The 14442-nt window shown below is 48.2% G+C and overlaps 5 protein-coding genes across 5 annotated transcripts; 2 read left to right on the top strand and 3 right to left on the bottom strand.

Moving 5' to 3' along the window:
• Positions 1-370: 370 nt before the first annotated feature.
• Positions 371-3260, bottom strand: LOC117851455 (phosphoglycerate kinase, cytosolic). Its single transcript, XM_034733276.2, has 7 exons — positions 3111-3260; positions 2805-3012; positions 2096-2173; positions 1726-1986; positions 1208-1525; positions 816-974; positions 371-736 (listed from the first exon to the last, which is right to left on the bottom strand). Exons 2-7 carry the CDS (start codon positions 2997-2999, stop codon positions 542-544), a joined length of 1206 nt encoding a protein of 401 aa, XP_034589167.1. The 5' UTR covers positions 3000-3012; positions 3111-3260; the 3' UTR covers positions 371-541.
• A 565-nt stretch (positions 3261-3825) lies between these two features.
• LOC140222674 (BTB/POZ and MATH domain-containing protein 1-like) lies at positions 3826-5152 on the bottom strand. Its single transcript, XM_072293493.1, has 3 exons — positions 5097-5152; positions 4418-4559; positions 3826-4167 (listed from the first exon to the last, which is right to left on the bottom strand). Exons 1-3 carry the CDS (start codon positions 5150-5152, stop codon positions 3826-3828), a joined length of 540 nt encoding a protein of 179 aa, XP_072149594.1.
• A 607-nt stretch (positions 5153-5759) lies between these two features.
• LOC117851456 (BTB/POZ and MATH domain-containing protein 2) lies at positions 5760-7002 on the top strand. Its single transcript, XM_034733278.2, has one exon. It carries the CDS (start codon positions 5807-5809, stop codon positions 6881-6883), a length of 1077 nt encoding a protein of 358 aa, XP_034589169.1. The 5' UTR covers positions 5760-5806; the 3' UTR covers positions 6884-7002.
• Positions 7003-8751: 1749 nt separating this feature from the next.
• LOC117854104 (BTB/POZ and MATH domain-containing protein 2) lies at positions 8752-10180 on the top strand. The gene has a single exon (XM_034736396.2). It carries the CDS (start codon positions 9034-9036, stop codon positions 10081-10083), a length of 1050 nt encoding a protein of 349 aa, XP_034592287.1. The 5' UTR covers positions 8752-9033; the 3' UTR covers positions 10084-10180.
• A 1584-nt stretch (positions 10181-11764) lies between these two features.
• LOC117853706 (BTB/POZ and MATH domain-containing protein 1) lies at positions 11765-12541 on the bottom strand. Its single transcript, XM_034735996.2, has one exon. It carries the CDS (start codon positions 12539-12541, stop codon positions 11834-11836), a length of 708 nt encoding a protein of 235 aa, XP_034591887.2. The 3' UTR covers positions 11765-11833.
• Positions 12542-14442: the final 1901 nt, after the last annotated feature.

The raw sequence follows: 14442 nt of genomic DNA, 5'->3' as shown, positions 1-14442 counted from the left end.
TTGAATTGGCAATCACTCATCATCCAATTCAAGGGTGACCACCACAGGTCAATTCAAGGGTGACCACCACAGGTCAACAAGTGGTCAATCTAACCAAAGCGCTTGATATGGTTTGGTGAAAGAGGAATATCAGATAAGCCACTTCGATTTGATTGCCTGTGTCAGGTCCAACTGCATTTTGGCGAGCGAATTCCTTCAAGAAAAGGATCTGTGTCTCCCGGAACAATAGCATGTCGGCGATGTCGCCAATAGATCTGTATAAGCACTGAACTGCAAGGCTGAAATAACATGCATGGCTGGTATCCGGAGTCCAAACCAGCAGCAATCACCGCAGGGGAATTTTAAAACAAATGCGCAAAGGGCTTCAGCATACGGCAAAATAGAGCACATCCATAGCATTTACGTTTGTTCCCTGCATAACTCTCTTGTCCACGCAAGGCAAATTTATTCACCGCTCATCTATAGCAAAAACTCAAGAGAGAAGCCTATGAAGTCCTGGATGGCAGACGAGGACTTGCATTTACACTACCGCAGTACCAGCCTAAGCGTCGTCAAGAGCAAGGACACCTGGGAGGGTCTTGCCTTCCAACAGCTCCAGACTCGCACCACCGCCGGTAGAAATGTGGCTCATCTTGTTCGCCAACCCGGCCTTCTCGACGGCAGCAACGGAGTCGCCACCTCCAATGATGGTTGTCACGCCTTTGGCAGTGAGTTCAGCCAACTTCATGGCAATCGCCTGCGCAAGCAATACATTTAGCTAAAACGAAACAAGAATTATGAGACAGATAACTACATATGAAAGGTAATTTACTCACGTCAGTGCCAGCAGCAAACTTCTCAAACTCAAAAACTCCCATAGGACCATTCCAGATGACAGTCTTGGTGGTGTCCAACGTCTGGCTGAAAGTCTTGATGGAGTCAGGGCCAATATCTAGGCCCATCCAACCATCAGGGATGGAAGATGCAGGAACAATCTGCAGATGATGTCAGGTGTCAACATTAGTATCGAACGTCTGGAGAACTCTTTACTACTTTAAACAGTGTACATGATTGTGTTGCTAATTTTTGCACCTAACATGCAACTTGACAGACAATCATTCTAACTCAAGGATCATGTCTATGCAGCATTAGTTCAGTACTTCAATTGCTACATAGGACAATTCAGGTGAAATTCTACACATCAACATACATATTTTAAGGAGCATACCTTGCTCTCAGCATTTGCGTCAAACTTGTCAGCCACTACAACATCAGTGGGAAGCAAGAGAGAGACGCCTTTTGACTTTGCCTTTTCAATAAGTGAGGTTGCCAGTTCAAGCTTGTCTTCCTCAACAAGGGATTTTCCTACAGCGTATCCCTGAGCCTTGTAAAATGTGAAGATCATACCACCACCAAGGATGAGGATGTCAACCTTCCCCAAAAGAGACTCAATCACCCCAATCTTCGTTGACACCTTTGATCCACCAACAATTGCAGCAAACGGCTTCTTCGGGTTGGCAACAGCGCCAACAAGATAGTCAAGTTCCTAGAATGTGAGAGTTCTTAGTTAAAAGCTGAAAACTATATTGGCAAAACCTTTCAAGAAACAATAAATTGCAGATTACAAGACATCGATTCTCAGTCAGGAGCTTGGAACTTGAAAAAGGAAAAGAGTACTGATTCTTTAATGGAGTATACTGAGATTAAGAGAAACAAGAAATGGACTAATTTAACTTTAGCAAATACCTTCTGCATGAGGAAGCCAGCAACAGCAGGCTTCAAAAACTTGGTAACTCCCTCTGTTGAAGCATGGGCTCTGTGTGCCGTACCAAAGGCATCGTTTACATAGAGATCAGCAACAGATGCCAGCTTCTTGGCAAACTCAGGGTCATTCTTCTCTTCCTCCTTGTAGAACCTAACATTTTCTAAAAGCAGAACACCTCCATCTGGTAAAGAAGCAGCCAACTTATGAACTTCCTCACCGATGCAGTCATTGGCCATAACAACCTTTATCAATGTTTATAAGCAAATAAAGGGAATATAAGATGGGTTATCGTTCCAATTTTTCATACTTTGTATAAAAATAAACATGGATTTATCTTTTCATAAGACATACATTAACTCCAAGGAGTTCAGACAAGCGCGGGACAAGAGGCTTCAAGCTGTACTTGGGAGTGACACCTTTTGGACGTCCCTGAAAAAATAACATTGGATCAGTGATTAGAAATAGAGATAACTGATTAGTTAAAGCTTAAAAACCAACATGGAGGAACAAAGAATTGTCCAGAGCATAAAGAATTTTTATCAGCTATACTTTTTAGTTTATAATGAAAACTTTCATTTTTGAAGGTTTTATAGCTGACACTAATCAAACTAAAGACCACGAGCAGAATGTTACAGAGATGGCTTTGAATTTTTATTAGTTAACAATTACTAAACAATTTATTAAGACGAATGTATGATTAATCAAAGGGGCATATCCAATTTAAAAAGATGCAGTCTTACACCATGCACCACTATCAGTTCAAGTTTCCCCTTTTATTTTTAGTGAACTCATCACTCTGACTGTAACCGCAACCCAACTGACATATAAATTTCAAGTAATCACCTTTTCACTGACGAGTGATGATAGATTTGACACATAAATACAGTTCACTACAAGCAAATAAATAGAGTAGTAAAATCTTGCACAGAACTATATCCGATGCTCTAGCACACCCAAATACCCAATCGCCTAAACGTAGCATCGAATCTCACAAACTCGAACACAAATCCGACAAAAGCAACCTTCAGGATACCGAAATTAAAGAAAAACCGCTGCTCACCAGATGGCTGGCCAGGATGACCTTGGCGCCCTTCTCCATCAAGAACTTGATGGTGGGCACGGACGCCCGGATGCGGTTGTCGTCGGTGATCTTCTGGTTGTCGTCCAGCGGCACGTTGAGGTCGGCGCGGAGGAACACCTTCTTCCCCTTCAGATCCGCCTCCGACAGGGTGCCCACGCTCCTCTTGATCGCCATTCTTCCCTAAACCCTGCGCCAAATCCGATTCCACACATGTCACGGAAACGATTGCCGCGCGATATCAGGCATCAACTGAATTATAGTGATCGGGAGGAAGGAGAGACATACCAGGAAAAAGCTTATCGGATTGTTGGGGGGGTGATTCGGTTGGGTGCGAGGTGGGAAGAAGAAGAACCGAAGCAGAGCTTTGGATACGAGGAAGGCACGGGAAGGTGCTAAACTTTCTTTATAGCGGTGGGGAAGAGGCTTCGCCGCCGAGTGGGCCCAGGTGTCAGCCTTTGGACAAGCGGGTTCCCGTAGTCAGTGGTCGTAACGGTCTTGGGATGGCCAGCGCACGAGGGTTCATGCGTGCGGCGCCGTGGGTTTGTACTTTGTACACGCGGATTGACACGTGGTGGCCACCTGGCGGACAAGAAACACGTGGTGGCCTAAGGGCTGGGAGGCACATGGACGGCCCAGATTGATTGGATGAAAAAGGGGTTGCTTCTTTTTCTTCTTTCCAATTTCTTTATTATTTCTTTATAGCATACTCCGTAAACAACAAGAGAAGAGGCTTCTGTAATATGATACGTGGAAATGGACATTTTGACGTGGCCCTGTACTCTGCATCCTGTAATTGAGATGATTTTTTCCAGAATGATTGAAGAGTCAGAGTTGACTAATGCTAGAAGACTCGAAACAAAAACGTCAGGTGCTAAAATCATTCATGGTCTGACGATATGAAAGGTCAGAGCTCGCTCTTCCTCAGCAGTCACCACGAGTACTGTTCATCTTCGACCTCCCGTCCTCCCCTTGGAGTCTCAACGGCAGACAGAGTAGATGACTAATACATGATTTTCTCGTCCTCCAGCTCAGGAACCGTGTCCGTGTAGATGAAATAGAGCATGGCCCTGAATACCTCCACCTCCATGTCCTTGACCTCAATGCACGCCGAGGAGTTGTCCTTCATGTCCCCAAAGAGCTCGGCCATGAAAACTGTCGACCTTGCTGCAAGCACACACCTTCTGGCTGATCCGCAGCAGCTCACCAAATTGGTTGTGCAGGTCGGACGATGGAACACTGGCTGCGGCATTAGCTGCCGCTGCATCCTTTCTTTCACCGAGCAGGACTGTAATTGCACAATAATGCACTCGTCTTTCAGATATCGTGATTCATCCAGCTCATCCTGTTCCACGAGAAAGATACCCACGAAACCATTTTTAGAGAACATGGAGGACTTCCGCTTCTCCTTCCAAGTGCTTTGATGTGCGCTGTTTTGATCCACCAGGCAGCAGCTGATCGATGCCCCGCCCTTCACTGATCAAACTAACACGGAACATGATCCGATCCAATCAGCATCGCTACTACTTTGGTGGGTTTTTTTTGCTGTTTGGACGAAACCCAACTTGGCAGTCGTGCCCACCGACGGCACATACCCTTGGTGCCTTCTTTGTTGCAGTGAAGCCGTTGATCTTGAGCAGCTGCACGGAGCGTGAGGTATCTGTGAGGTTCACGCAGGCAGGCGTGGTGGATGAGCGGAGGCGGAGCACGCGACAAGTTGTTGCTATGACGGGGTTCCTGCAGGATTTATGCAGGATCAGATCTGTCATGAAGCTAGGATTTTTGCGCTACCTATGCAATTCAAAATTTCTTAAGACCACAAATTCAATGTACGAGTACCAGATTTACCAAAAAAAACACTAGACTATATTTAAAAGGTCTCCTAATATCGTAATTTTAATAAACTATTCCGAAATTTGCAAAAGCTACAATATAAATAGTTCAAATATGATATACGTCCCTTGCATAAAATAGAAGATCACAATATTACAATAGATTCTTCACTTTACACATTCTCATAGCCATGGAAGTCATCACCATTATGTGTAATTTCCTTTTGTATGAGAGGGGAATCAAAATGTAATTTTCTGAGCATTTTTGTAAACCACCTTATTAACCTCTACATTATTTCCCACAAGCTATTTCAAAAGTTCAAGTTCCATCAGTTGCTAGATTCTTCATACACAAAAATTCACACAAAAGCTAGTTAACCACTTCTAGTATTTCTCTCCAATCTATTCACTGGTCTTTCCTTTCTTTGAGCGGACAACTTACATTGAAATCCCCTTTCTCTCCAATCTATTAACTGATTTATGCAAACTGATTTGCATCGCCAAGAAGCTCTGGGCGACAGGGCGAGGGAACCTGCGTTTGGATCTGAGTCGGGAATGGAAGATGGAACAACTTCTAAGCATGGCTACCTACAACAAGTGACCCCACAAGCCACAAGACCAAAATTGATTCCGCACAGAGGCGGCAGGCCCACTCGACGGCTCCGGCACGGTGCAGACCACAGGGCCGCGCCGCGCGCCTTCCCGGCTCCTCGCCTGGCGCCTGGGCGCCGGCGCGCCACCGCCCGCTTGCCCGGCTGCTAGCCTACACCCTTGCCAATGTCGCCGCCGCCTGCCTCCCCTTTCCGCCGCAGCGTCGCCGTTTCCCGTTAGGGTTAGAGAGTGACGGCCTGACGGGGAGGGGAATGGGGAGCGCCGAGCAGCTGAGCGCCTGTTTTGCTGAGGTCTAGCTGCCGAACTAGAGAGAGGAGGCGAAGGGACGATCGAGATTGCAAAGGCTGAAAGGGCCGGCGTGAACTACTGGGCTATGAGCATGGGCCAGAGTTCATACTAAAAGACACATGGGCCCTTTCATCCGTACGTGCATATTTTCTGGAGCCCGAGGAACCCATTTCGTAGAAGCCGCCGCCGCCGCCGCCGCGCCGTTCTTGGTTTCTCTCACGATCCGCGGTGCTCCGCCCCCTCTCCACAGCCATGCTTCCCGACTCCGTGGACCTCACGGAGGCCGCGCGCTCCGTGCAGCTGTTCAAGATCGGCGGCTTCACGGCGACCAAGGAGAAACCAGGGTACACCGCGTCGAGGGTTTGCGCCGTCGGAGGACATGACTGGCGAATCGAATTCCATCCGAAGATGCCGCACCCGATCCACCATTACTCCAGCAATGACTGGATCATGTTCCGCCTTCGATTGGTCAGCAAAGGAGCGAGCGGGGTGGCGGCGTCCTTCAGCTGCCGCCTCATGGATCCGAGCTCACCGGGCAGTTACTATTTGGATCTGGAGGAGATCACGTCCTCCGTGTTCCATGAAAACCATTCCAGGGATGTCTTTCTCATCAAATGGAGTGACGTCCAGGGATCGCAACGTCGATATGTGAAAGATGACTCCATACTTGTGCAATGTGCAATCAACGTCCTGCCCTGCAAACCAAAGGATCCGGCGCCGGCGGGGGCAGCGGCTGATGCCAAGCCCAGCGTTCCATCCTCCGACCTGCACCGGCAATTTGGTGAGCTGCTGCGGAGCCAGAAGGGGGCGGACATCACGTTCTTCGTCGCCGGTAAGCCTGTCGCGGCACACAGGTCCCTGCTCGCCGCGAGGTCGCCCGTTTTCATGGCCGAGCTATTCGGAGACATGAGGGAGAAGGCGCCGCGGTGCGTCGAGATCAAGGACATGGAGGTGGAAGTGTTCCGGGCCATGCTCCGTTTCGTCTACACCGACACCGTGCCCGAGCTGGACCTGCTGAACGGGGAGCAGGCGACGGCGATGGCGCAGCATCTTCTTGAAGCTGCAGATCGGTATGGGTTGAACAGGCTCAAGAGGATATGTGTGGAGAAGGTCTGCACAACCATTAACGTGGACACTGTCGCAACGACGTTGGCGTTAGCAGAGCAGCATGGATGCTCCAAGTTGAAGGCCAGATGCATGAAGTTCGCCTTGGACAATATCTGTGCGGTTTCTGCAACGGAAGGGTTCAAGCATCTCGAGGCAAGCTACCCCTCCGTTTTGACTGAACTAAGGTCGAGGGGCACAAGTAGTTGGCCATTCGGTTGTTGAGCGCAGAATCTCGACCTTTTTCATTTGTTTTTCTTCACAAATAGTATAAATAACGTTTTGGGAAAATCGACCATTCTAAACTTTGACCACAAAGTACTTTTTACTTGTTCAGTTTGAATGCTTCGAAGTGATATGAGTGGATTTGTCATTTTTTTTAGAATTAATTTCATAAGAAATAAACCCTGTTATTCGTGACTGAAGTGAGTACTCCAATCACAAAGTATACTGTCTATTTATACTTTACCTACTGTCATCACGTTTAGAATCGTTGTTGGTATCTTCTTAATATTTCGATTCGACATATATGAAACTAGTTAGTTCGTTTGTGTTGAAACTAAAATCTTAATGTTAAGACAATTACAATGACTTGTCTGTATAGGCTGTCTCATAACTTATTAACATACAACACTCGCGTGAGAGATTGCTTTTCGATCATCCCCAGGCAATTCTACGCCGCCTTAATTTATGAATCAGCAGAAAGAAAAAGAAAACATATTAATCTCGAAGACAAGCTTGATAAAGAGTGTGGCTCAGGAGGCCAGTCGTAATGGGAGTGTCATTTGGGTTTCATGGATATCAAATCTCATGCCACATCAGCAAAACTGATGACTTGGCAGGTTAATTACGAGGAGAGAGGAGAGGGCAGTTCCATCCCATGAAACCCAATTGGCACAGTTACCAAATCTCATGAAATCCCGATGAAACTAGCACTGAGCATGGTATGGTTTCATGGCATGACACATTTGATCATAACACAATGCAAGAGTTAAATGATCTGGGCTATATATAAAACTATGCAATGAAACTGTGCACTGAGAGTGACAGTTTCATTTCACTGAAAAGATGGTATAGCACTCTTGGTAACAGTGTGATGAAACACTACACTAACACTGGCCTGAAGCCAAACCGGTCACAGTCCATGTCACTATCTAGTAACATTTTTCATATACAGATCAAATGTTCCATAATTCTGATAGTTATGCTGTTCACATGTTACCATAGATTCTGGATTTAACTGTTACTTTGGCACAATCACAAATCTACAATGGCTGAGCTGCCTAGGTGCTTAACTTTTTTTATTCAAAAACTTAATTTTCTTTCCTCGGTCTCAATTTTAGCGATCGATACCGAATACCCATCTATGTCAATCTTTGCATTCGTATTGAGTTCCAGGTAGTAGAGTCCTCAGCTTTGAATTGAGCATTCGTATTGAGTTCCAGGTAGTAGAGTCCTCAGCTTTGAATTGATATAATCCCAAAGTCCCAAACCTAGGACTTCGCCGTGCCGTTTCTAGGCTGTCCGTGGCATGGCCCAAAGCATGACATTGCAGGTAAAATTTGGGGCCATACCTCGAGCATGGTATGTGGTACAGCACAATATGATGGCACAATGTTTTATATAGCTAGCATGATAGTAGAAGCAGATGATCAAGTTCCTTTACCCTCTTGTTGTGTTTATTTTCTTCCATATTATTGGCACAACGTTTTAAATAATTGTGTGTAGATATACATGTAAATTAAACTGCATTAAGAAATTGTATTCGCAACAAAATATAACACCGTTTTAGAGCCTGTTTGGCATAGCTCTGGCTTCGAGATCCAGGTTGAATATCTAGTTTGAAGATAAAAATAAAGTGATTTAAATATATATTTACTATTTAGTCTAAAGTACTAATAAAAAAAATTTTATCTACATACTCCTGATTTACATGTGGTTCCAATTTCAAGGTTTTTTTTGCTACCAATAGAGTAAACTTTACCGGCGGTACATAAACTTAGTAGAGAGTGTCATCCAGATCCCTAAACTCTGAAAATGCACGTCTGACTCCCTAAACTTGTTAATCGGTTCACACGAAGTCCAAATCTCCTTAACCCGTGTTAAACTGCAAGCGTGGCATGCTGACTGGGCGTCGATGTGGGCCTAACAGGTGGGGCCCACATGTCAGGTCCATCCCTCACTTTCCCTTTCTCTACTGAACCTGAAGGAACCCATTCCGATCTGAACGTGCATAAGTGGTGCACGTACAATTTCCTGAACCTGAAGGAACCCATTCCGTACTCCGTAGAAACCGCCGCCGCCGCCGCCGCGGCGCGACGTCTCTGCTTCCCACGCGATTGACCGCGGCGATCCACAGCCCCCTGTCCACCGTCATGACTCCCGCCTCCGTCAATCTCACGGGGGCCGTGCGCTCCGTGCAGCTGTTCAAGATCAGCGGCTTCACGGCGACCAAGGAGAAACCAGGGTACACCGCGTCGATGGTGTGCGCCGTCGGTGGACTCGACTGGCGAATCGAATTCCATCCAAAAGCCTCGGATCCGAGCCTTTACGGCAGCAATGACTGGATCATGTTCCGTGTTCGGCTGATCAGCAAAGGATCGGGCGGGGTGGCGGCGTCGTTCTGCTGCCGCCTTGTGGATCCGAGCCCACCGAGAGATTCTCCGGAGGAAAACATCAGGTCATCCATGTTCTACGAAAACAGATCCCTGGATGTCCTTCTCATCAGATGGAGTGACCTGGCGAGCCCACGATGTCGAAAGCTGAAAGACGACTGCATATTTGTGCAGTGTGCACTCACCGTCCTCGAAGCTAAGGATGCGGCGGCGGCGTCCGACGCCGTGGCCAGCGTTCCATCCTCCGACCTGCACCAGCAACTTGGAGAGCTGTTGCGGAGCCAGAAGGGGGCGGACGTCACGTTCATCATCGCTGGTGAGTCCGTCGCCGCACACAGGTCCGTGCTCGCGGCGAGGTCGCCGGTTTTCATGGCCCAGCTCTTCGGGGACATGAAGGAGAAGGCGTCGACGTGCGTCGAGATCAATGACATGGAGGTGGAGGTGTTCAGGACCTTGCTGTATTTCGTCTACACCGACACGGTGCCCGAGCTGGACCAGAAGGGGGAGCAGGCAACACTGATGGCACAGCATCTTCTTGAAGCCGCAGATCGGTATGGACTGGAGAGGCTCAAGAGGATCTATGTGGAGAAGGTGTGCACGGGCATCAGCGTGGGTACGGTTGCAACCACGTTGGCTTTGGCGGAGCAGCACGGATGCTCGGAGCTCAAATCTAGGTGCATGAAGTTCATCGTGGCTACCCCTGAGAATCTCCACGCTGTCGCTGCAACTGGAGGGTACAAGCATCTCGAGGCAAGCTGCCCCTCGGTTTTGACTGAACTTCTGAAGCTCATGGCCAAGGGGAACAAGTAGTTGGGCGTTCTGCTGTTGGGGGAGGAAAGAAGGCCTTTTTTTGTTTTGTTTTTCCCGTTTGTGCTTGAACATTAATAGAAATGGTCGCTTGAAACTTCCTAGTTCTTACCGACCGCACCGATATACGAAGATGTCATGTATGGCCGTATGTGGGGCTAATGACGAGTGGAGAACTTTATCTTACTGTCCTTTGTATTCTTTTATAAGTCTTTCTGCCTGTCCTTCCTATTTGTACCGTCATACTTTCTTTTATGAGTATTTCTTTTATGATATAAGTGAAATCTTTTGACTCTGCCCGTCAAAAGAAAATCTTTTGCCTTTGACTAGCTTAGAGGAATGCTCGGCTAATGGATAGGCTAATGGCAACAGAAGGGTGCAGTGCCTCCGACCACAAATGGCTGGAGTGACGGCTAGTGGTGCGAAGAGAAGGAAGTCTCAGAGTGATATAATAGCATCAGACGACGGCTAATGGTGGGAGAAGAAATTAGAGAGAGATCTAAGTGCGGGGAAAGCAATTCGCTGAGCATCCACTGCCAGAGATGGAGGAATGCAAGGACAATAAGGAGAAATAGCACAACGAAGAGAGAACATGGAAGGTTAAAGATGAACCAAAGCTCGTTGCGCATAAGAAAGATTGGGGATGGTCTAATTGGTGAGAATTCATGATTTCAAGCACCTGTGAACATGCGGATTCAAGTATGCTAGCCCGCGAACCACATACACCTTTGCCAACGGCGCTACGCACGGTTCTATGGATGAGAATTTCTATTTTCAAAGGGTCTGACTACAGCAAACTCGAGCATTTTCTCGGATCCTGGGAGCCGAATTTGAAGCCGTTTGTACACGTGCATCCACCCAGTTTGTACCAATATAATGTGTGGGAAAATAAACGAAAGAGGAGAATAAATAGCTAAATGTGATCAATTCACTTTTATAGTCGTGGTAGATACTTCGTGTGTTGCTGTACGCTCACCGTACCATGCCAAGATCCTAGGCAGACGAAAACATTATGCCACCGACAACTAACAATAGCATGGCCAAATCCTAGACCTACTGGGGAGTATAAAAAATCATGGGGGTATCCTCGTTGAGGAAAGTGGAAACAACCTAATCCAGAACAACAGAACGATTAGAATTATGAAACATTCAATATGTAGTTACACATTAAAAAATGTTACTAGTGACATGGACTCTTGAGTTTATTGTACCATATGTCTTCGAGATACCGCGTTTTGTGTATTTTACGACTGATCCGTAAATCAAGGAGGCATAGAATTATTGAAGGATGGTTAAAAAAATATCTCTGGCAAGGATTGTTAGTTATAAGTTGTCTCAAAATTAGGTGAATCCTATAAAAACTTATCATTGTAATTGTCTTAATATTTACGATACTATATGTTTGTTTTAGGACAAACGAGCTGACATTTTAATCGGTTAAGTCAAAATATTAAGAACATATTAACAACGTTTCTAAACAATTTAAAGCATAAAACAATATACTTTGTGATCGGAGTACTCACTCTTAAGTTATTCATAAATAAGAATATTTATTTTTATATAAAACTAATTGTCAAAACAAATCCACATGGAAACATTTAAACTGAACAAGTAATAAAGAGAAATATGTGGTCAGAGTTTAGAATGGTCGGTTTCAGATAATCCTTAAACGTCATTCATATTTCTAAAAATAAATAAATAAATAAATAAAAAGGTCTGCATTCTGTCTGCCAACAATAGAATGCATACCCAACTACTTGTATCCCTCGAGCATAAGCTTGAGAAGTTCAGTTAGAACGGAGGGGCAGCTTGCCTCGAGATGCTTATAACCTTCTGTTGCAGAAACTGCGCTGAGATTCGCCAAGGTGAACTTCATGCATCTGGCTTTCAACTTCGAGCAACCATGCTGTTCCGCCAACGCCAACGTCGTTGCGACAGTGTCCACGTTCATGGTGGTGCAGATCTTCTCCACGCATATCTTCTTCAGCCTCTTCAACCCATACCGATCCGCAGCTTCAAGAAGATGCTGCGCCATCGCCGTCGCCTGCTCCCCCTTCATCTTGTTGCCCAGCTCGGGCACCGTGTCGGTGTAGATGAAACAGAGCATGGCCCGGAACACCTCGGCCTCCATGTCCTCGATCTCGACGCACTGCGATGCCTTCTCCTTCATGTCCCCGAATAGCTCGGCCATGAACACCGGCGACCGCGCCGCGAGCACGGACCTGTGTGCCGTGACGGACTCGCCGGCGACGATGAACGTGATGTCCGCCCCCGTCCCGCTCCGCAGCAGGTCACCGAGTTGCTGGTGCAGGTCGGCGGACGGAACTCTGGGCGAGGCATACGCCGCCGCCGCCGCCGTCGTTGCGTCCTTCGGCTCGGCGAGTAGGACGGTGATCACGCATTGCACGATCACGCAGTCGTCTTTCAGGTACTTGGACGCCTCCAGGTCGCTCCGTGCCATGAGAGCGATATTGAGGCCACTGTTTTTGTAGAATGAAGAGGACGCCAGCTTCCCAGTGGACGGATCTGGCGCCATGCTTACTGGATCCACGAGGCAGCAGCTGAACGACGCCGCCGCGCCGTGCGCCTTGCTGGTCAGGGTAGCACGGAACGTGACCCAGGGGTCGCCGAAGTAGACGTGGCCGGAGTTCCTGCCGTCGGGGTCGAACTCGATTCGCCAGCTGTGTCCGCCGACGGAACATGCCCTCGACGGAAGCCCCAGGCTTTCCTTGGTCGCCGTGAAGCCGTTGATCCTGAACCGCTGCACGGAGCGCGCGGCCGTCGTGAGGTCGATGCAGGCGGCGTTCTGCATGATGGAGGACGGGATCGGAGCACGGCTGAAGTTCCAACTTTCTACGGCGTGAGTTGATGAAAGGCGTGGGATTTCGTCAGCAACCAATGAATAATCATGTGTTTATATATATATGCACGCACGATTAGCCGCGGGTCGTAAGCCTTTCGTACTCATCGCATCCCAAACATAACTCGTTAAGTAGATCAAATCCGATAACTTCACCATCCCGGCGGCCACGAGTGGCGCATCCCATACTTCCCCGACGGTGCCAAGTAGGATTGCAAAGACTACGCCTCTGTCTTCCTCATATTCGTCACCGAGCACGTCAAGCTGGTGATGGTGATACACGACTTGACGCTGGTCGATCCAGCCACTGGGCTGTCCTCGCTCGTCTCCTCGCTGACTGTGTCCGACGATGCAAACAATGCTTGGGGAACCAACGGGTGGAAGAAGAGAAGCGAGCTTGAAGCGTCCTACCTTCGGGACGACTCACTTGTGATCGAGTGCGATGTCACTATTATCAAGGACTCGCGGCTTGAGGAGACGACTGAGAGGCACCTCGAGGTTCAAGTGCCACCCTCAGACCTCTCAAACAATAGAGAGAGGAAGAAGAGATAATAGAGGACAGTGTTTAATGTTTCTTGTTTTTGTATATCTACACCACACTCGGACGTAGAAGATCCCTCCCACACACGAATTTTCTAACCGTCGGATCCGTCTCTCCCATCTCAATGCCGACCACCGCCTTCCCCCTCTGCCTCGCCAGCGCCATCCCCAGCACAATCAAGACAAAGATTCAAAAGAGAGAGACCTCAACACAAAAGATTAAGGATGGCAACGGGACGGGTTCGGATCAAGTGGAGTGTCTGGGCACCCAAAATCGAAACCCGAACCTAAAACCTGAATCCGTCCCGAGCACCGATTCAGGTGAAAATCCATCCCCGAAATTGAAATCCACAGATCCTCAAAACCTGACGGATTAACCTAAACCCGCTGTCGCCCACCTTGTCGCCGCCCCGCTGCCGCCGCCGCGCCATCGCCCGCCGTTGTCGCCCCCGTCTCCGCCGCCCTGCCGTCCTCCACCCGGCCGGGTCATCGCCCGCTCCGCACCGTCATCCGTCGATCCACCGCCACGCTGTCCTCCGCCCGGCCACGTCGTCGCCCGCTGTCGCCTGTCTCCGCCGTCGATCCCCAGCCGGATGGTACGGGTGGGGTTGGCTGTTGGCGGCGCGGTTGGGTGCGGTGCGGGACGGGCGGACGGTGGGATGGCTGGGTGCCTGGGTGCGGAACGACGCGGCTGGGTGAAGGATTTCAGCCTTATATACCTAGGGTTGCTAGGTAGGCTTCTAGTAGGCTGGATGTTTTGGGGCCCCGATGGAGCTCCAAAGGTGAATTTAAGAATCCGTCCCAAACCCGCAATATTTCGGGTATCTGAACCCGCAAATCCATAGGCGAAAACTAGGAACCAAAACCGAAACCCGCGGATATCCACCCCGAACCCAATCCACTGCCATCCTTAGAAAAGATGAATTTTCAATGCAGAAACTCATAGCTCTATTTTTTTTACT

Source organism: Setaria viridis, chromosome 4 (assembly GCF_005286985.2).
Source record: "Setaria viridis chromosome 4, Setaria_viridis_v4.0, whole genome shotgun sequence".
NCBI lineage: Eukaryota > Viridiplantae > Streptophyta > Magnoliopsida > Poales > Poaceae > Setaria > Setaria viridis.
The sequence above is the reverse complement of the archived record's forward strand: the minus strand, read 5'-3'. Positions and strand labels throughout refer to the sequence as shown.

Coding starts and splice junctions, on each gene's coding strand:
- LOC117853706 (XM_034735996.2), bottom strand. CDS start 12,541: ATGGCACGGAGCGACCTGGAGGCGTCCAAGTACCTGAAAGACGACTGC.
- LOC117851455 (XM_034733276.2), bottom strand. CDS start 2,999: ATGGCGATCAAGAGGAGCGTGGGCACCCTGTCGGAGGCGGATCTGAAG. Junction 1,987..2,095: donor CTGAACTCCTTGGAGTTAAT/GTATGTCTTATG, acceptor ACATTGATAAAG/GTTGTTATGGCCAATGACTG. Junction 737..815: donor AGTTTGCTGCTGGCACTGAC/GTGAGTAAATTA, acceptor TTGCTTGCGCAG/GCGATTGCCATGAAGTTGGC.
- LOC117851456 (XM_034733278.2), top strand. CDS start 5,807: ATGCTTCCCGACTCCGTGGACCTCACGGAGGCCGCGCGCTCCGTGCAG.
- LOC140222674 (XM_072293493.1), bottom strand. CDS start 5,152: ATGCAAATCAGTTTGCATAAATCAGTTAATAGATTGGAGAGAAAGGGG. Junction 4,560..5,096: donor GAGAGAAAGGGGATTTCAAT/GTAAGTTGTCCG, acceptor TAAATCCTGCAG/GAACCCCGTCATAGCAACAA. Junction 4,168..4,417: donor CAACAAAGAAGGCACCAAGG/GTATGTGCCGTC, acceptor CTCGTGGAACAG/GATGAGCTGGATGAATCACG.
- LOC117854104 (XM_034736396.2), top strand. CDS start 9,034: ATGACTCCCGCCTCCGTCAATCTCACGGGGGCCGTGCGCTCCGTGCAG.